General features: G+C 49.8%; 2 protein-coding genes across 3 annotated transcripts in view; one reads left to right on the top strand and one right to left on the bottom strand.

Annotated features, from left to right (window-relative positions):
• Nucleotides 1-5,327, bottom strand: part of WDR4 (WD repeat domain 4) — a 140,438-nt gene extending 135,111 nt beyond the window's left edge. The window contains exon 1 of one of the 2 annotated variants that reach the window (XM_033940459.1): nucleotides 5,197-5,327. In XM_033940459.1, coding sequence (XP_033796350.1) covers nucleotides 5,197-5,270 — 74 coding nt within the window. In that variant the 5' untranslated portion in view covers nucleotides 5,271-5,327. The remainder of the gene's footprint in view (nucleotides 1-5,196) is intronic. The other variant, XM_033940458.1, reaches the window with a different exon arrangement.
• Nucleotides 5,328-5,335: 8 nt separating this feature from the next.
• NDUFV3 (NADH:ubiquinone oxidoreductase subunit V3) overlaps nucleotides 5,336-21,840 on the top strand; it is a 103,927-nt gene continuing 87,422 nt past the window's right edge. The window contains exon 1 of the mRNA XM_033940457.1: nucleotides 5,336-5,462. Within this exon, the coding sequence (XP_033796348.1) occupies nucleotides 5,415-5,462 (48 nt within the window). The 5' untranslated portion in view covers nucleotides 5,336-5,414. The remainder of the gene's footprint in view (nucleotides 5,463-21,840) is intronic.

Raw genomic sequence — 21,840 nt, 5'->3', positions numbered from 1 at the left:
CGATCAACAGAAGATAAGTTGAATATGTTTTTTCATCTATCTTGAAATACAGTGGTGCCTCGCATAACGGACGCCTCGCACAGCGAACGCTGCGCACAACGAACTTTATGTCTTGATCCGTACAACGAACTTCGTTTCACACAACGAAGTCGCCCGAGCTGCATCCTTCCGCGCAGGCACTGCGCTTAACTGCCCTCTCTCCGCCTGGCTCCCTCTTGCCCCCCCGACTCCCCGACACGATCGGGGCAAAAAGGAGCCCAAGCCCTCTTGCCCCGCCGATTCCCCAACTCCCCACACAATATCAGGCCAGGAGGGAGCCCAAGTCCTCCTGGCCACGGCGACCCCCTAACCCCACCCTGCACTACATTACGGGCAGGAGGGATCCCAGGCCCTCCTGCCCTCGACGCAACCCCCCCCCCCCCCCAACGACCGCCCCCCCCAAGAACCTCCGACCGCCCCCCCAGCCGACCCGCGACCCCCCTGGCCGACCCTCACGACACCCCCAACCCCCTTCCCCGTACCTTTCTGTAGTTGGCCGGACAGACGGGAGCCAAACCCGCCTGTCCGGCAGGCAGCCAACGACGGAATGAGGCCGGATTGGCCCATCCGTCCCAAAGCTCCGCCTACTGGTGGGGCCTAAGGCGCCTGGGCCAATCAGAATAGGCCCGGGAGCCTTAGGTCCCTCCTGGGGGCGGGGCCTGAGGCACATGGGCCCAACCCGACCATGTGCCTCAGGCCCTGCCCCCAGGAGGGACCTAAGGCTCCCGGGCCTATTCTGATTGGCCCAGGCGCCTTAGGCCCCACCAGTAGGCGGAGCTTTGGGACGGATGGGCCAATCCGGCCTCATTCCGTCGATGGCTGCCTGCCGGACAGGCGGGTTTGGCTCCCGTCTGTCCGGCCAACTACAGAAAGGTACGGGGAAGGGGGTTGGGGGTGTCGTGGGGGTCGGCCAGGGGGGTCGCGGGTCGGCTGGGGGGGCGGTCGGAGGTTCTTGGGGGGGGCGGTCGTTGGGGGGAGGGAGGATTTGCGTCGAGGGCAGGAGGGCCTGGGATCCCTCCTGCCCGTAATGTAGTGCAGGGTGGGGTTAGGGGGTCGCCGTGGCCAGGAGGACTTGGGCTCCCTCCTGGCCCGATATTGTCGGGGAGTTGGGGAATCGGCGGGGCAAGAGGGCTTGGGCTCCCTTTTGCCCCGATCGTGTCGGGGAGTCGGGGGGGCAAGAGGGCTTGAGCTCCCTTTTGCCCCGATCGTGTCGGGGAATCGGGGGGGCAAGAGGGCTTGAGCTCCCTCTTGCCCCGATCGTGTCGGGGAGTCGGGGGGGGCAAGAGGGCTTGAGCTCCCTCTTGCCCCGATCGTGTCGGGGAGTCGGGGGGGGGGGGGCAAGAGGGCTTGGGCTCCCTTTTGCCCCGATCGTGTCGGGGAGTCGGGGGGGGCAAGAGGGCTTGAGCTCCCTTTTGCCCCGATCGTGTCGGGGAGTCGGGGGGGCAAGAGGGCTTGAGCTCCCTCTTGCCCCGATCGTGTCAGGGAGTCGGGGGGGCAAGAGGGCTTGAGCTCCCTCTTGCCCCGATCGTGTCGGGGAGTCGGGGGGGGCAAGAGGGCTTGAGCTCCCTCTTGCCCCGATCGTGTCGGGGGTGCCAGGGACCACACAGAGTCACCCACCGTACCACCCGATTCGGGTAAGCGCAGGTATCGGTGGGTGGCTTATTTGCGGGGGGGGGGTGCCTTAATTTACATTTTTTTCTAAAAAGGGGGGGCTGTCTTATTTGATGGCCCTGCCTTATCATCGGGGAAACACGGTAGAAAAAAAAAAAAAAAATGAACAGTTAAGTCCCAGTTTTTGCCGCTGAGACTCTGCCCTCTCACTGTAAAATTAGACTCTACTTAGTCTGTCTTTAAATTTAAAAAATGTGTGTTGTTTTAAAAAACAATTATGTTTTTAGATGTATCTAAATAAAAATAATAACCAAAAATTTATCTTTTTTTATGTCATCTTAGCATATTTTATGCTACAGAACGAATTATTTTTTTTAACATGTATTGTTATGGGAAAACGCGTTTCACATAACGAACTTTTCGCATAACAAACTTGCTCCTGGAACGAATTAAGTTCGTTGTGTGAGGCACCACTGTATCTTCCAAGCTAAGCATAACACAGCACAGCGCTTGTTTCATTTTAAGGAGATTTTTTTAGCCAGTGAAGTGAACGCTCCACTACCGCTATTCCACCATTGTGGAGGTGGGAGGGCCCTTGTCTGAGGCTTTTTCCTCCGTTTGTAAAATCGTCATTCAGCCTGCACTGTTTTATCAATATACCATCTGACAAAATGCATCTTACTGTTGGGGAAGTGTTTTATTAAATATGTAACTGTGTTACTGACAGGTCTGCAGCAGCCAATTCAAAATAGCCAAGCAATTGTTAGTGAATCAATCGCTTAGCTATTTTGAATGGGAGGATTGGATCAGGTAGGAGATTGATCGGGCAGCAGTTTAGTGAATCAGGTCGGGGAACAATCACAAAACAAGTTTTTGAGATTGTCGTACAGGATCGGAAGGTTTAGTGAATCTAGCCCTTAGGCCTAGATCAGGGGTGCCCAAAAGGTCGATCGCGATCGACCGGTAGATCGCAAAGGCAATGCATGTCAATCGAGTTGCCTTCGCATTTTACTTGCTTCCCAAGAGCCAGATAGACCCGAAGCATCCTGGCGGTCCTCACGCGCCCGGCAGCTCCACTCACTACCTGCACAGAAAGGCACCAGTCAGTCTGTCAGCCTCCCTCCCCCTCCCCCCACCGTCCTACCTTCTCTCAGGGATTCACAGGCCAGCCCTGGAGCTTTCCCCTCTGCCACAGGCCGCCCCACCGGAAGTAGGAAGTTGAGTCAAATGGGGGGGGGGACAGGGGGGCAGGAAATGGCAGAGAGCACGAGCACCCTTGGAGACGGAGGTGTGGAGGGTAGAAGCGGGAGGAAGGAAGGATTCGGGAGAAGGGGAAGAGAACCGATCGAACGCCTCTTCGCTTTCGTCCTTGGAAATACATGCAGAAAACTCCCGTTCCGTGCAGCAGTTTGTGACAGATAGTGTTTGTGGCTCCTAGGGGGAGGGGAGGTGGTGGTTTGGAGGCCTGTGCCCCGATGGCGGCGGCAGTGGCTTGGGAGTAGGGACACGGAAAGAAAGGGAGAAAGGAGAGAGAAAGACAGACAGAAAGAAAGAGGGGTAGGGAGACAAAGAAAGAAAGACAGAAAGAAAGGAGGGACAGGAAGACTGAAAGAAAGGGGGCATGGAGAAAGAAAGATAGACAGAAAGAAAGGGGGGGGGCAGGGAGACAGAAAGAAAGAAAGGGGAGGGGGGCAGGGAGAGTGGAAGAAAATGTTGGTGGAAGGAATGAGGTCTGGAAGCATACAGCAGGCTGAAAGAAGGGAAGAAATATTGGATGCAATGTCAGAAGAATAAAGTACAACCAGAGACTCATGAAATCACCAGACAAAGGTAGGAAAAATGATTTTATTTTCAATTTAGTGATCAAAATGTGTCCATTTTGAGAATTTATATCTGCTGTCTATATTTTGTACTATGGCCCCCCTTTTACTAAACCGCAATAGCGGTTTTTAGCGTAGGGAGCCTATGAGCGTTGAGAGCAGCGCGGGGCATTCAGTGCAGCTCCTTGTGCTAAAAACCGCTATCGCGGTTTAGTAAAAAGGGAGGGGTATATTTATCTATTTTTGTATAACTGTTACTGAGGTGACATTGCATAAAGTCATCTGCCTTGACCTCTTTGAAAAAACTCCAGAATATAAATGATAATTAATATTTTCTTTGCCTACAGTGTGCTTTGTGTTTTTTTTTAATTTTATTGTTGGTAGATCATTTTGACTTGGTCATTTTAAAAGTATCTCGCAAGCCCAAAAAGTCTGGGCACCCCTGGCCTAGATTTACTAAACTCACCGATCTGGATCATTGTTGGGCAATTCTTGGTCGAGTTTTGCCTAGCGACCGATTCACAAAAGATTCTGCATGCAAATGATATGATCAGACGCACGCCCTAAAGCGATCCCATGGATCACTGTAGAGTGATCGAGACGCATGTGCAGATTATCCTTGTTGGTTGTAGGTGCAATTTGCGCATGCGCTTGCTCTTCACACAAGCGAGTTGAAAATAAAGGGGGAGGGATGGCTGCAGTTTACTTGCTGGCCCTTCGAGTGAACATTTTAAAAGGAATATTTCAATTTTTGTACAGCTAGGTTATGGAACAGAACACGCTTTTTGTGCAGCCAGATTATGGATCAGAATACGGGTTAAAACCATGGGCTCGCATTGTGCTTTTTGCAGAATATATAAAAAGGGAATTCATATACACATGTATAGATATTTACAGTTTTATTTTGATGGTCGTTCTATATGAGGTTGTAACCTCCATACTGAGATTCAGAGCAGGAGAGTTGGCAAGGACAGTAAGCGACTGGTCCTCAGAAGTTGCTTCCTTTGGGATGGGTAAACCCAATCGGTGTTTCTTCTTTTGCTTAGTGAATCGATGCCTTCCTACTTATGCATGCCACTTCCCCTAATTTGCATGGGTGGATCGGATCGGGTAGGAGATTTGAACGTGCAGTTTAGTGAATAGGGTCGGGGAACGATCGCAAAACCAGTAAAACTGTTTTTGCAATCTTCGGGACAGGATCAGAAATTCCTTGCTGCAGGTCCCATAATGCAATACGATGTCAGAGCAAACTTTTTTTTCAATGGAAATTACACCCCTCCCCTGGCCATAGTCAAGGAGTTTGCTCAAAACTGGGGATGCTCAAGTACCCAAAACTCGACTATTATGATTCTATCAGTAGCTATCAAATATGCACGGTTAAATATAATAATAATAACAACAGCAACAACAATAAAAAAAACCCTCTGCGATACAAGCCTACAGCTATACTTTCTAAACAAACCCTGGTGTAGGGGGGGGATTCTTTACGGAAAAGGACCTATGGGCCTTCAATCTTCCACGGAGACCGAGGATGCCTACGCTAGGTATTTTACTTGTAAAAGAAGAACGTAGTTTAACGCTCCACACGTCTTTTTAACAATACAGTTACGTCCTAATGAAAACCCTCCCTCATAAGTTCACATCCCCAAGGGGAAAAACAAGAAATATTTCAATCTCTTGTGGTCATGCCCAGGGAAATTAACCCTTCCTCTCCCCATACACTTACTGCAGGGGTACTGCTAGAAGCACACAACCGACACCAAGAGCCGCTTCATTTCCGCACACCGCCAGCATTACCATGCTGCAAATACAGACCCAGCGCCCTCTAATCGCTCCAAATCAGCGAAGAGCCGGCAGTAGAATAGGTTTCCTGTCACGTGCAGAAGGCGTGATAAGTTTCGTCCTTGTGTTAATGCTGTGTCGCTGACAAACACAGTAGCAAACATGGCGGTCTCTTTGCTCTGGAGAACGGGTTGGGTTAAGTTGAGCAAGGTAATTACTGCAGTGCTCGAACCAGTGTCGCTACAACCGTATTACATTTCTTGAACACCGTCATCATGCGTAAATTGGAAGCAGAGTCCTTGGCGAAGGCTAGAAGCTTTTGTGGTTACAGTTTTTAGAATGTTCTCGTAAGGTTGCGTACATCTCTAAAGAAGCTCCTTGTCTATTTAGTGCTGCCCTATTTGTCCAGATTTGCTTGACTTGGCTGATTTTCGTCTTGGTTTATTCCCCTACCATAGCTGAAGTTTCCAATTTGTTCATCGGGACTTAGGTAACAGAAATATGGTGAAACGTGCCAAGTATTCTATAGTTCGTAAAAGACTCAATTAATGTACATACTTTCGTCGGGGAACGCTAAACGCCTGACTACCCGTAGTATGGATTTACTGCAGAAAAAAAATTTGTATGCTCAAGTAGAAGCTTACACAATTTTCTGGTTGTATTTGTATAGAAGCAGACATTCAGAAAACAAATTGTCTATTTCTTTGTGATATACACATAGATGTATTGTACTTGGTGTGGGGACATAGCATCTGCATGTAGGGTTTTTTAAGTACTGTGCATATATGCAGAAAATTACTCTTATGTTGGCACAGGTGCAGCTTAGTAACATAGTAGATGACGGCAGATAAAGACCCGAATGGTCCATCCAGTCTGCCCAACCTGATTCAATTAAAATTTTTTTTTTTTTTTTTCTTCTTAGCTATTTCTGGGCAAGAATCCAAAGCTTTACCCGGTACTATGCTTGGGTTCCAACTGCCGAAATCTCTGTTAAGACTTACTCCAGCCCATCTACACCCTCCCAGCCATTGAAGCCCTCCCCTGCCCATCCTCCACCAAACGGCCATACACAGACACAGACCGTGCAAGTCTGCCCAGTAACTGGCCTAGTTCAATATTTAATATTATTTTCTGATTCTAAATCTTCTGTGTTCATCCCACGCTACTTTGAACTCAGTCACAGTTTTACTCTCCACCACCTCTCTCGGGAGCGCATTCCAGGCATCCACCACCCTCTCCGTAAAGTAGAATTTCCTAACATTGCCCCTGAATCTACCACCCCTCAACCTCAAATTATGTCCTCTGGTTTTACCATTTTCCTTTCTCTGGAAAAGATTTTGTTCTACGTTAATACCCTTTAAGTATCTCCTTTCCTCTAGGGTATACATATTCAGGGCTTCCAGTCTCTCCTCATACGTCTTCTGGTGCAAGCCTCATCATTTTCGTCGCCCTCCTCTGGACCTCCTCAAGTCTTCTTACGTCTTTCGCCAGATACGGTCTCCAAAACTGAACACAATACTCCAAGTGGGGCCTCACCAATGACCTGTACAGGGGCATCAACACCTTCTTCCTTCTACTGACTATGCCTCTCTTTATACAGCCCAGAATCCTTCTGGCAGCAGCCACTGCCTTGTCACACTGTTTTTTCGCCTTTAGATCTTTGGACACTATCACCCCAAGGTCCCTCTCCCCGTCCGTGCATATCAGCTTCTCTCCTCCCAGCATATACAGTTCCTTCCTATTATTAATCCCCAAATGCATTACTCTGCATTTCTTTGCATTGAATTTTAGTTGCCAGGCATTAGACCATTCCTCTAACTTTTGCAAATCCTTTTTCATATTCTCCACTCCCTCTTCGGTGTCTACTCTGTTACAAATCTTGGTATCATCTGCAAAAAGGCACACTTTTCCTTCTACCCTTCAGCAATGTCACTTACATACATATTGAACAGGATTGGCCCCAGCACCGAACCCTGAGGGACTCCACTAGTCACCTTTCCTTCCTTCGAGCGACTTCCATTAACCACCACCCTCTGGCGTCTGTCCGACAGCCAGTTTCTGACCCAGTTCACCACTTTGGGTCCTAACTTCAGCCCTTCAAGTTTGTTCAACAGCCTCCTATGAGGAACTGTATCAAAGGCTTTGCTGAAATCCAAGTAAATTACATCTAGCATATGTCCTCGATCCAGCTCTTTGGTCACCCAATCAAAAAATTCAATCAGGTTCGTTTGGCACGATTTACCTTTTGTAAAGCCATGTTGGCTCGGATCCTGTAACCCATTAGATTCAAGGAAATACACTATCCTTTTTTTCAGCAACACTTCCATTATTTTTCCAACAACTGAAGTGAGGCTCACCGGCCTGTAGTTTCCTGCTTCATCCCTGTGACCACTTTTATGAATAGGGACCACATCCGCTCTCCTCCAATCCCCAGGATTCACTCCCGTCTCCAGAGATTTGTTGAACAAGTCTTTAATAGGACTCGCCAGAACCTCTCTGAGCTCCCTTAGTATCCTGGGATGGATCCCGTCTGGTCCCATAGCTTTGTCCACCTTCAGTTTTTCAAGTTGCTCATAAACACCCTCCTCCGTGAACGGCGCAGAATCTACTCCATTTTCTCGTGTAACTTTGCCAGACAATCTCGGTCCTTCTCCAGGATTTTCTTCTGTGAACACAGAACAGAAGTATTTGTTTAGCACATTTGCTTTCTCCTCATCACTCTCCACATATTTGTTCCCAGCATCTTTTAGCCTAGCAATTCCATTTTTTATCTTCCTCCTTTCACTAATATATCTGAAAAAATTTTTATCTCCCTTTTTTACATTTTTAGCCATTTGTTCTTCCGCCTGTGCCTTCGCCAAACGTATCTCTCTCTTGGCTTCTTTCAGTTTCACCCTGTAGTCCTTTCTGCTCTCCTCGTCTTGGTTTTTTTTATATTTCACGAACGCCAACTCTTTCGCCTTTATTTTCTCAGCCACTTGGTTGGAGAACCATATCGGCTTCCTTTTTCTCTTGTTTTTATTGATTTTCTTCACATAAAGGTCCGTAGCCATTTTTATCGCTCCTTTCAGCTTAGACCACTGTCTTTCCACTTCTCTTATGTCCTCCCATCCTAACAGCGCTTTCTTCAGGTACTTTCCCATTGCATTAAAGTCCGTACGTTTGAAATCTAGGACTTTAAGTATCGTGCGGCCGCTCTCCACTTTAGCCGTTATATCAAACCAAACCGTTTGATGATCGCTACTACCCAGGTGAGCACCCACTCGAACATTAGAGATACTCTCTCCATTTGTGAGGACCAGATCCAATATCGCTTTTTCCCTTGTGGGTTCCGTCACCATTTGTCTGAGCAGAGCCTCTTGTCTTGAAAGGCATCCACAATCTCCCTACTTCTTTCCGATTCCGCAGACGGAACATTCCAGTCCGCATCTGGCAGGTTGAAATCTCCCAACAGCAGAACCTCCTCTTTCCTTCCAAACTTTTGGATATCCACAATCAGATCCTTATCAATTTGCTGCGATTGAGTCGGAGGTCTGTAGACTACACCCACATAGATAGAAGTTCCATCTTCTCTTTTCAGAGCAATCCATATCGCTTCTTCCTTTCCCCAGGTCCCTTGCATTTCGGTCGCTTGGATATTGATCTTTACATAGAGAGCTACTCCTCCACCTGTATGACCATCTCTGTCCTTCCTAAAAAGATTATATCCCGGTATGTTTGCATCCCATCCATGTGATTCACTGAACCATGTCTCTGTGATAGCAACAATATCTAGATCTGCCTCTAATATCAGGGCTTGCAGATCATGAACTTTGTTGCTTAGACTGCGAGCATTTGTGGTCATCGCTTTCCAGCTATTTTTCAGCGATAATCTCCTTTTTCGTATGGATTTTTGTGTCGTTTCACTTTCCGTTGCAATACTAAGAAATGAGTTGCTGATATTGCTTATGTTGCAGCCTTTACTACTATCACATCTTTTCTTTTGCCGGTTGTGGTCTCTATAATTGTCCTTCGTACATACACCACCCCCACCTTCTAGTTTAAATGCCTAGAAAAATATTGTCTAAATTTCTCTGCAAGGTTTCTTTTTCCCGCTGTAGTAATATGTAGCCCATCAGTGCAATATAGCTTCTTGTCCTTGCATGTATTTCCCCATCCTCCTATGTACCTGAGGAGCTTTTGGGCAGACTGTTTTATAAAGCGACATAACCACATTACCTTTATAGAACAAGTATAATACACATTATACTAGTCTTTAAGCCCATTACATTAATGGGTGCTAGAATAGATGTGTGTCTGTCTTTCTTTATTTCTCTCTCTCCTTGGCCGCTGTCTGTCTTTTTTTCTTTGTCTCTCTCTCCTCGGACTCTGTCTGTCTGTCTTCCTTTCTGTCTGTCTCTCTGGCCCCCTGTCTGTCTGTCATTCCCCTTTCCCTCTCCCCCCTGGCCCTCTGTTATGCCATGCCTGCCTGCTCTGTGGCCCCCTTCTGTTCTCCCCCATCCCAGAGCAAATCAGGATGGCTGTCTGGTCCCCAGCACACCCCTCCCCCCAAAGCAAATAGCCTGCCTTTTACTAACTGAAACATGTGCTTTTTGCAGAATATATAAAAAGGGAATTCATATACATTAGAAGATGATCCAATAATAATTGATCTCCTACCAAGCAATTTCAAAATCCTTACGCTAAACCGCGTGGGAAAAAAAGGAGGATTAGCAATTATTCTTAAAGAAGGATTTGACTTCGAACTTCTGGATTTCAAAATGACCGACCATTTAGAAATTTTAGCCTGTAAAATTAGCAACTGTCAACTAGAAGAATCCCTATCCTGCATATTATTCTATGTCCCACCAAAAAGCTGGCCAAAAGCCAAAGAAGACTTCTATGCGTTTGTCCTAAACAATTCAATCGGTCCTTCTTATAATATCATTGCAGGAGACATAAACCTACACCTAGATGAAGTGGACAACACAAACGCGAGAGAGTTCAAAAACTTTCTATCCCTACTCATTTACAATCTTCCTCTACCCACACAAACACATGAAAAAGGCCATCAATTGGATGTGGTAGCCATGTTCAAAAAGGATATCCTAGACCCTGCCATTTCGCTACTTAAAGGCACCTGGAGTCATGGTATCTGGTCTGACCATTTTACTTATTATTTCAATCTATTCTGGTCTTAATCATAAATCTAAAACACGCCCAATGATAAAAAGAGAACATCACACAAGAGGCTATATTAATCCAAAAGAATTCTGGTCACAGTACGAATTGCAAACAGAGATAGATGAAGGAATCGATTTCTGGGATCACTGGACGACAACCAGCATATCCATTTTAGATAAAATCGCCCCTATACGTAATAGCAAAAGCAATGCAAATAAATATAACAAATGGTTTGACACCGAACTTCTAAAAATGAAATAACTAGCTAGGTGACTGGAAAGAACTTGGAACAAACAGGAGAACTAGCAGACCGTAACAACTGGAGAGCTAACATAAAAATCTACAAACAAATGTTAAAAGACAAACGTAAAGCATTCTCCACTAAAATCAACTCATTTTGTAATGGTTCACAAGGAATCAATACAAAAGAGCTATTCAACCTGATCACAAATTTATTTGACACCACTCGCTACACCTCACCCACACACAACATTAAACTAACCTCTGCAAATAACTTAGCTCTGTACTTCGATTCTAAAATTAAAAACCTTAGAATCCATTGTTCAACAAACGACTCTTGTGATCATCAAATAGCTAACACCCAAGGAAATGATATACCGGCAGACATGATCTGGAGCTCCTTTCGGGATTTAGAGTGGAATGATTATATCAGATTATATAACAAATACTCCAGATCCTATTGCATTCTGGACTCATGCCCCCCAGAAATTATGAAAGCGGCACCTTTAGAATTTAAATTATCACTGATGCAATACTTGGCTTACAACCTAAACAATGGGAAGTTCCTCTCTAATAATGGTCACATTATAATAACCCCAATTCTAAAAAATCATAAAGTATGCTCAGCCCTAATATCCAACTACAGACCGGTAGCTTCCATTCCATTTATTATAAAAATTATGGAGGGATTAGTTCACACCCAACTGATGGGTTATCTTGATCAATTCTCTCTCCTCCATGAAACTCAATCCGGTTTTAGGCCACTATTCAGTACGGAGACAGTAATTGCGGCTATCTTAGACAATTTGCACCTACTGTTTAGTAAAGGCCTTAATGCCCTGATAATGCAATTCGATATGAGTTCTGCCTTTGATCTAGTGGACCACATGAAACTGCTGCAATGCCTAGATGTCATTGGTATCCGGGATAAGGTGCTGAACTGGATCCTTGGCTTCCTTATATCCCGCACCTATCAGGTTCGTTTTAATTATGAGCTTTCCGACACCTGGAGCAATCCATCCGGTGTGCCACAAGGCTCTCCACTATCCCCATTGCTCTTCAACGTCTACATGTCCTCACTGGGCACGAAGCTAAACCAGCTGGGGATAAAACTATTTAGTTATGCAGATGATTTTACGATTATCATCCCATTCACTAATTCTGTCTCTGAAACTATTCCCAAAGCTTCAGAAGCCATAAACATGATGGAACAATGGATGACAAACTTTAGGCTCAAACTTAATTCAGAAAAAACGACTTTTTTCATTGCTTCACCACATCCGCTTGACATTAAATCACCCCTATGTATCAATAACCTTAGTTACCCTATCCAGCCCTCCATAAAGATACTAGGTGTAACTCTGGATCAATGCCTAACCATGAAAGACCAGGTAGACTCCTTAATCTGAAAGGGATTTTTTACTCTCTGGAAACTCAGATCCATTAAAGCTAATTTTGTTACATCGGCTTTCAGAATCCTAGTCCAATCCCTTGTACTAAGCCTGCTTGACAACTGTAACATCGCCTATTTGGCAATTTCCCAAAAGAATATGCGACACCTACAACTGTTGCAAAATACAGCAGTTAGACTAATCTTTGGACTAAAGAAATTTGGTACTACCGGCAGCTACATTGGCTGCCGATGGAGGCACGCGTAAAGTTCAAATTTGCCTGTTTCTGCTTTAAAGCATTACACGGACTTGCCCCTAAATACATTACTGACCTTTTCTCCTTCTCAGCCAACAGACACAAGAGAAGTTCACATTCCAACTTCGTTTCCCCCCCAATGAGAGGTTGCAAATTGAAAAAACACCATGAACGCCTTCTCTCACACCAAGCAGCATCATGGGGTAAAGACCTAGAACAATTACTTTCGCCCTCTACTTATGAGGAATTTAGGAAACGTCTAAAAACACACCTGTTCCTAAAATATCTTGACAACTGATCCACTTATCTCTCTCCCCTCAATAGCGACTAACTGTCCTTTTGATCACTTTTCTCCTCAACAATGAAATTCCTGTCTTATTACTTCTCTTTCTTCTTCCCCTCTTGAAGTCAGTCAATTTGTACCTCTGCTTAATCTTTTGTAAACCGCATAGAACTTCACAGTAATGTGGTATATAAGCTGTTATTATTATTATTATTATTTCCCTCTCCCCCTAGCCCCCTGTTGTGCCATGCCTGCCTGCTCCGTGGTCCCCTTCTGTTACCCCCTCCTCCCAGCACAAAGCATGATTGCTGCTGCCCCCCAGCACACGCCTCCCCCCCAAAGCAGCCCCCTTTCCCTCTCCCCCTTGCCCCCTGTTGTGCCATGCCTGCCTGCTCCGTGGCTCCCTTCTGTTCCCCCCTCCTCCCAGCACAAAGCATGATTGCTGTCTGCCCCCCAGCACACCCCTTCCCCCAAAGCAGCCCCCTTTCCCTCTCCCCCTGGCCCCCTGTTGTGCCATGCCTGCCTGCTCCGTGGCTTCCTCCTGTTCCCCCCTCCTCCCAGCACAAAGCATGATTGCTGTCTGCCCCCCCAGCACACCCCTTCCCCCAAAGCAGCCCCCTTTCCCTCTCCCCCTGGCCCCCTGTTGTGCCATGCCTGCCTGCTCTGTGGCCCCCTTTTTCTCTCCCCCTGGCCCCCTGTTGTGCCATTCCTGCCTGCTCCGTGGCCCCCTTCTTTCCCCCCTCCTCCCAGCACAAAGCATGATTGCTGTCTGCCGCCCCAGCACACCCCTTCCCCCAAAGCAGCCCCCTTTCCCTCTCCCCCTAGCCCCCTGTTGTGCCATGCCTGCCTGCTCTGTGTACCCCTTCTGTTCCCCCCTCCTCCCAGAGCAAAGCATGATTGCTGTCTGCCCCCCCAGCACACCCCTCCCCCCCAAAGCAGCCCCTTTTCCCTCTCCCCCTGGCCCCCTGTTGTGCCATGCCTGCCTGCTCCTTGGCCCCCTTCTGTTCCCCCTCCTCCCAGAGCAAAGCATGATTGCTGTCTACCCCCAGCACACCCCTCCCTCCAAGGCAGCCCCCTTTCCCTCTCGCTCTGGCCCCCTTGCCTGCCTGTATTATTCTCGTTCTTACCCTCCCGGCTTCCTGGTTTTCTGGCCTGCTCATCTTCAAAGCAGCCTGCTGAGGATTGCGGCCGGCGGTAGCAAACCTCGCAGGCCGCTCTCCACCTTGGTAGGACGTTCCCTCTGACGCGATCTCGTGCGTCAGAGGCAATGTGCTACAGCCGGCCGAGATCCTCAGCAGGCTGCTTTGAAGAGGAGGAGCAGCGGTTGGTGAGTGAGGGCGGGAGGGGGGAGTCGCCGGTGTGTTTCCTGCCTCCGTGTTCTCCTTGCCTCTGTGTTCAAAAATCAAATTCGGCACGGAAGCAGAAACCACGGTGGTAGGGAACACGAAACCCTAAGTGCGCATGCATGCTTAGGGTTTTATTATAGAGGATGGTATATGTATTTTACCTGCTTAGTTGCTGTTTTATACAAATTATCAGGTAAACTCCAAAATGTAGTGGGCAGATCTGAGTAGTACTAAGATCCATTGACTCGAGAATCCTATTGCTGATGTCATGAGGCTCTGGTTGCACTTCCTTCTGACTGTACATCCATTATTTCTTTCTTTCTGCCTCCTGCACCTTCCTCTCCTCCAGACCTCATTCTCTTCCCCAACAACATCTCTCTCTGTTCCTCCATGAGTCCAACTTTTCTTCCTCTCTCATCCACCCCTATTGGCAACAAGTCTCCCACTCTCTCTCACTGTCCATCTGTCTTTCTCTCATTCATCTCCCTTGCTGCAAAGGGAATGGAGAAAGAGAGAGAGATCCAGGGTGCATCTCTCCCATTCCCTCTATTGCCACATCCAACATTTTTCCCTCTCTCATCCCCTGGATCATGTGCAGCATTTTACACCACTGTCCACCAGCCTCATTCCCATTTCTCCTATCACCCCTCTCCAGCATCATGCCACATCTCTCCCTCCATCACTATGCCCAACATTCCTCCCACATGCATCCCCTTCAATCTGTCCCTCTGTTCTTTCTCTACCACCATATCCAATATTTCTCCATTTCATCCTTCTCTTCCCCATGCATCTATCTCTCTTGTCTCTCACCCCCAAATTTTCTTCTTTCTTCCTTTCCCCATGTGCACCATCTCTTTCCCACACATTCATGCCCAACAATTCTTACTTTCTATTCCCTCCCTTCTTCTTATGTCCCAAGTTAGTGCCCCTTTCCTTTCTCCCTTCTGTGTCCCATGTTCATGCCCCAACCTGCCTTCCAGCCATTATCCCAAAATCGTGCCCTTCCCATGTCCCAATGTGCTCGTTTCTCCCAGATCATGTCCCCTCTCTCCCTTAATCGCTCCAGGGCTTCACTTGCTTCCTTCAGGGCCATCCAGCTGGGCTGCTGCTTTTGCCTTCAGCGGCACTTATTGCAGGGATGCGCAGGACCCTCTGACGTGTCCCTGCAACAAGTGCCGCTGAAGGCAAGAAGGAACAGCCCTCCTGGAAGGAGATAACTGGGATCCCTTGCTGACCTGGAAGGCTTCTCTCTGATGTCAACTCTGACATTGGAGGGAAGCCTTCTGGGTCGGTTTCGGTGGAGGGGGGAGGGCATGGGATCTCCGCCTGCGGCAGTGGGTAGGCAGGCAATAAGGAGGGCATGGGATCCTTGGCGGTGGCCATTAAGGAGAAAGCGAGATGGGAGACCCATGCAATGCCGCATACCCCCATCCAAGTGGCTTGCGTACCACGTGTTGAGAAACACTGCTTTAAGCTACTAGTTTTAAGAATCAAAGCAACCTTTTTTCCCTCTTTTTACTTATTTTCCTACTTTTAAACAGTGAGAAGAGGGGCAAATAAAGATTTATAAAAAAAAAAAAAGGCAAAGTTTTCAAAGAAAAAAAAGGCAGCATGTTCTAGAAAGTTTTCTCAAAGAGAGGGGAGGGTTTTCTTAAATACCGAGGTCTTTTGCTCAGCTGCAACAAAAGCATGCCTTTGTGTGTTTTTTTTTTCTGCACACTAAGGCCATTAGCGCATGGCCATTCAAAAAACCCAACCCACCAAAACACCTGAACACTTACAAAATGCATCACAAGGAGCTCAGGCCCAGATGCACTAAAGCCTGTGATCGTCGCTAAACCTGTTTTTTTTAATTTTAAGTCTACTTGAAACAGTACAAACAAAAACAGCATTCCATGTTACAATTACATAAGAACATAAGAAACGCCTTCACCGGATCAGACCAAGGTCCATCTAGTCCGGCGATCCGCACACGCGGAGGCCCGTTTAGGTGCTCCTTTTTGGAGACCCGGTTTTCCCGTATCCCTCAATATGATCTGCAAGAAGGTGTGCATCCAACATGCATTTGAAACCCAGCACAGTATTTTCTGCCACCACCTCCTCCGGGAGAGCATTCCAAGCACCCACCACTCTTTGTGTGAAACAGAACTTCCTGACATTTGTCCTGAACTTGCTGCCATTCAGTTTTAAGCCACGTCCATATCAAAAGAGACAACCCCCCCCCCCCCCAGAACTTGGCCAGATTTCAATGGAGTGGAGACACCCGAAAACAAGCAGCACCAGTCTCAAGTGAATCCAATTTTTTGTGTGTTTTCACCTATCCCCCACCCCCACCCCCACATCACACAAACCCCTCCCACCTATCAGCTCTCCCCCTCCCTCCCCCCCCGAAGCTGTAGAGCAGGGGGTGTCCGACCTGCGGCCCTGGTCGAGGGCGATGCAGTGTTTTCCTCTGCTGCCCCCAGGTGTTTACCGTCTTGCCGGCTCCCTCCTCTGTCTTGCTGCAGTGTTTGCGTGTTTGTGCAGCCCCAGAAACATTTTTTTTGGCCAATGTGGCCCAAGGAAGCCAAAAGGTTGGACACCCCTGCTGTAGAGGAAACATTATAGAGTCCTAAAACGCTGTCATAGAGAGAGACATAAGCATTCATTGGTAGCCCTCGCTGTGAGCATTGAAGATACTCCCAAGCCGCCATTTCTAACATACTATTGGTTCACAATGGCAAAGCCGGTGGCTCTGCGGCCATCCACACTTGTAGTATAGCTTTTTTAGCCAGTAAAGTGCATTTACTACTCGGTAAAGAAGGTGGTTTTCAGCTGCTCGGTAGCCCTGCTGTTTCAGTTCAGAGGTGAGCCCCAAGATTATCCTATAAGACCATTCACAGGACCTCTCTACCACCATCCCCAGCACGTGAAACATTCCATTCCAAAAGCTAGTTAGAGTGGGGCATTCCAAAAAATGGTGTAATAAAATGCCTTTCCCAGTCTTACACTTAGGGCAACTATCATAATCCCATCTGCTGGCCCCTACTTTTACTAATGCAAGCATTATGGAGGAATTTGTATTGAATCTCCTGGAAGGTTGCGTTAGGACCCAGGGAGGCCACCAAGGTGAAGCCTGTTAGTGACGATCGTATTTGCTGACCCGATGCAGAAAATGGCTCATAGCCTGGTTTATCCCAGGACAAGCAGGCAGCATATTCTCACATGTGGGTGATGTCATCTACGGAGCCCCAGCGCGGACAGCTTTTCAAGCAAACTTGATTGAAGTTTCAAGTTTGCTACACTGCACCACGCATGTGCATGCCTTCTTGCCCACTAGAGGGCGCATCCCACCTCATGGTCCTCAGTTCAGTTTTTTCCGCGGAGCCAGAAGCCCTGTGGAATTTGAGCTCTGCTATTTTGCCTTCTGTCGCCGCGTCCGGTGTATTTTAATCGGTCGTGGTACTTGATTTCGCTTTGCTTTTGTTTTGTATTTCTTTAAATAAAAAAAAATAAAAAAAAAGTTTTTTTTTTCTCCGTTCGGCTCCAGGGGCTCCCGTGAGCCGCGACCCGGCCTACTTGTTCGGTCGGTTCGGTTTTCATGTCCCGTCCCTTGATGGGTTTCAAGAAGTGCACCCGGTGTGAGCAGTTACTTTCCATCACTGACCCACACTGGTGGTGCTTGCTCTGCCTTGGACCCGAGCATCCGACTGACTCCTGCGATCGGTGCTCCACTTTTCAGGCCAGAGCGCTCCGTCGACGCCGTGCTAGGATGGCGGAGCTCTTCACGGTTGACTCCGCGCCCGGGAAGGCCTCGACGTCGGCTTCGGCCCCGGCCTTGACCTCGGCCTCGGGAGCCTCGGCTTCGCCGCGTCCCTCGACATCGAAGCCTACTCCGGCGACCAAGCCTGCCTCGGGTAAGTCCTCTTTTCCATCCCCGACTCCAGGGTCAACGAAGAAGCCATCTTCGGGCTCCTCAACGGCGGGTGGGTCGTCCTCGGCCCCGCCCAGGACTCCGGCCACTAATGCCCCGAGGGAATACTCGAGACCGAGGTCGCCCTCCATGGTCGGGATCCCGGCATTCCAGGACTTGCTCCGAGCATTGATTGCCTCGGAGCTGTCTGGGGCCCTCGAACACCTGCAGCAGGCCTCGACCTCGGCTGCTTTGGCTTTGGGGGCGCCGACCTCGGCGACCTCGGTCTCGACTCCCTCGGTCTCGGGTACCGGGGCAGCACCGACCTCGGCCCCGACCTTGCCCTCGACTTCGGCTTTGGGGGCCCCGCCTGAGAGGAGCGTAAGGCCCCGGGATAAGGTGCGCAGGGTAAGACGGATCTCCTCCTCCTCTTCCTCGAGGTCCTCCCGGGGCTCCTCGCCCTCGGGCCGGCCTCGGGCGAGGCGTCGCCCGAGGAAGCCTAAGCGTTCGCGAGGCTCTCCTCGACGACGTGGTCGCTCCTCGCCGCTCGGGGGCGAGGCCTTGCGGGTCTCGGAGCTCCGCCTCGATAACCCGAGGCTTCTCCGTTCCCCCGTGAGAGGGGGTTCGCGTGACTCCTCGCCGAGGAGGAGGGGGCGTGCCTCGGTCCCTCGGACGCCTGGGACCTCTCCCAGGGGTTCTTCGAGACGGAGACGTTCCCCGACCCCCTCGAGGCCATTGGATCTGGCCTCTTGGGAATCAGGGTCCGGTGGGGAACCACGATATTCCCACGAGGCTTCCCCCTTCTGTTCGGCGGAGAGGTCGAGAACCCCCTCGCCGCCCGCCAGACCTTCCTCCTTCTCCAGCTTCGTGCAGGACATGGCACGTGCCTTGGGTCTGGACCTCATGGCTGGATCTCAATACACAAAAGAGTTCCTCGAGGAGCAGGACCTTCCCACTCCCCCAAGGGAAACCCCTCGGCTGCCCTTGAATAAGGTCCTTCATCAGACCTTGCTTAAGAACCTGACTTCACCTCTTACAGTCACAGCGGTTCCGTCCAAGATGGAGTCCAAGTATAGGACGATACCACCCAAGGGATTCGAAAAGGCTCAACTCTCCCACCAGTCTTTACTGGTCGAGTCTGCGCTCAAAAAGACACAACCCTCCCGGGTTTCTGCGGCGGTCCTGCCCGGCAGGGAGAGTCGGACCCTGGACAAGTTTGGTCGTCGCCTCTATTCGAATTCTCTTATGGCAACCAGGGTACTCAATTATGCCTTTACATTCTCATCCTATTTACGGGGCATGGTGAAAGACCTCCCGCAGTATCACGAAGATCTGCCAGATTCCCGTAAGGAAGGATTCGCCAGGTTTATGTCCAACCTGTCTCAATTACGCCTGTACCTCTTTCACGCTGTGTACGACGCGTTTGAGCTGGTGTCGAGGGTGTCTGCATTTGCTGTAGCTATGCGCCGCCTAGCATGGCTGCGCACCCTCGATATGGATCCAAACCTGCAAGAACGCCTAGCGGATTTACCTTGCGTGGGGTCCGAGCTATTCGATGAATCCCTAGAGGCGGCGACCAAACGGTTGTCCAAGCAGGAGCGCTCGTTGGCCTCGTTGGTCCGTCCGAAACCTCGGGTCACGCCGCAGAAACCCTTCCGGCCTCCTCCGAGGCGGTACCCTCAGAAGTCGACACCGGCCTTTTCTAGGCCTCCGCCTCGGCGTCCACCTCAACAGGGTAGAGGGGGACAAACGAAACCTCCGGCGCAGGGTCCGTCCAAGCCAGCGCCGTCCTTTTGACGGGCTATGCGGATGGGGCCGGCCCTCCTCCGCGATTGCGCCGGACCCCCTTCCCATAGGGGGTCGACTCCGGTCCTTTTATGCGGCTTGGACCGAGATAACATCCGACGTTTGGGTGCTCCGGACCGTATCCGAGGGTTACTCTCTCAACTTTTGGTCTGCGCCGCCGGAACAGTCACCGGGGGCTTGCCCATGCAATCGGACTCAGCTCCCCATCCTCATGGCCGAGGCCATGTTGAGGCTTCGGGCGGTGGAACCTGTACCCCCAGATCAGCGGGGGCGGGGATTTTACTCCCGTTACTTTTTAGTCCCCAAAAAGACCGGGGACTTGCGCCCCATTCTAGACCTCAGAAAGCTCAACAAGTTCCTGGTCCGGGAGAAGTTCCGGATGTTGTCACTTCCGGTATTGTATCCTCTCTTGGAGGAAGGGGACTGGATGTGCTCCCTGGACCTGAAGGAAGCGTATACCCATGTTCCGGTGCATCCTGCCTTCCGCAAATTCTTACGGTTCCAGGTGGGAGAGCTACACCTACAGTACCGGTCCTCCCCTTCGGCCTGGCTTCGTCCCCTCGAGTCTTCACGAAGTGCATGGTGGTAGTCGCTGCAGCCCTGAGGTCTCGGGGTCTTCAGGTCTTCCCATACCTGGACGATTGGCTGATCAAGGCCCCTACCAGGGACGGGGTTATCTCAGCGACCCGACAGTCTATCATCTTCCTTCAGCAACTGGGGTTCGAAGTGAACTTTCCCAAGTCACAGTTGTGCCCAACCCAATCACTTCAGTTTATAGGCGCAGTGCTGGACACTGTTCGCCTTCGTTCGTTCCTCCCTCCTCCTCGGTTGGAGGCTTTAGTTCGGTTGAGCCGTCTGATTTCTCGGCTACCGGTTGTGTCGGCTCAGCGCATGATGATGCTTCTGGGCCACATGGCGTCTACGGTCCACGTCACTCCGTTCGCCAGACTGCACCTGAGAATTCCTCAGTGGACTCTGGCCTCTCAGTGGCGCCAGGATTGCGATCCTGTCTCTTGTCTCATAGCGTTGACTCCTTCTTTGAGACGATCGCTCCGTTGGTGGACCGACTCTTTGAATCTTTCTGGGGGTTTGCTCTTTCTCGTCCCTCCACATCGCAAGGTTCTGACCACGGACTCCTCGGAGTACGCGTGGGGGGCCCACCTCGACGGTCTACGAACCCAGGGCCTGTGGTCGGCGGAGGACCGACGCTGTCACATCAATGTGTTGGAGCTTCGTGCCATCTTTCTAGCGGCTCGAGCTTTCTGCCACCTACTCCGCGATCAGGTGGTCCTCGTACGAACGGACAACCAGGTGGCCATGTATTATGTGAACAAGCAAGGTGGGACAGGCTCTTGGTCCCTTTGCCGGGAAGCTCTGCGCCTTTGGGAATGGGCGATCTCCCAGAACATCTTCCTACAGGCGGTCTATATCCAGGGAGAACAGAACTGCTTGGCAGACAAGCTCAGTCAGCTTCTCCAGCCGCACGAGTGGTCACTCAACTCCAGAGTCCTACGCGAGGTCTTCGACCGCTGGGGGACTCCGCAGGTGGATCTGTTTGCCTCCCCGGAGACTCGCAAACTACCCCTGTATTGTTCTCGGATGTACTCCCTGGACCGTCTGGAAGTGGATGCCTTTCTTCACGACTGGGGAGGGAGGTTCCTTTATGCGTTTCCTCCTTTCCCCCTGATCTTGAGGACGTTGGTTCATCTCAAATCATCCAGAGCCACTATGATTCTCATTGCGCCTCGGTGGCCTCGTCAACACTGGTTCTCCCTGCTTCTTCAACTCAGTGTCAGGGAGCCTCTTCTTCTACCTGTGTTTCCCTCTCTGCTATCTCAGAGTCGGGGTTCGCTGTTGCATCCCAATCTTCAGTCCTTACACCTGACCGCTTGGTTCCTTTCCCCTTGACTTCGGTCCAGGTTTCTCAGTCGGTGAGGGAAGTTTTGGAAGCCTCGCGCAAGGTCTCGACCAGGCTTTGTTATTCCCAGAAATGGACCAGGTTTTCCTCCTGGTGCTCCTCGCGTCATCTGGATCCGGATTCGGTCCCGGTGTCTTCGGTGCTGGACTACTTGTTACATCTGTCTAATTCCGGCCTGAAGATGACATCTGTTCGGGTGCATTTCAGTGCCATTTCTGCTTTCCATCGTCACTTGGACGGACGTTCTCTTTCGCTTCATCCTCTGGTGACAAGTTTCATGAAGGGTCTAATCA

This window comes from Geotrypetes seraphini, chromosome 4, assembly GCF_902459505.1.
Source record: "Geotrypetes seraphini chromosome 4, aGeoSer1.1, whole genome shotgun sequence".
Taxonomy (NCBI): domain Eukaryota; kingdom Metazoa; phylum Chordata; class Amphibia; order Gymnophiona; family Dermophiidae; genus Geotrypetes; species Geotrypetes seraphini.
This window is presented reverse-complemented; position numbering and strand designations above follow the sequence as displayed.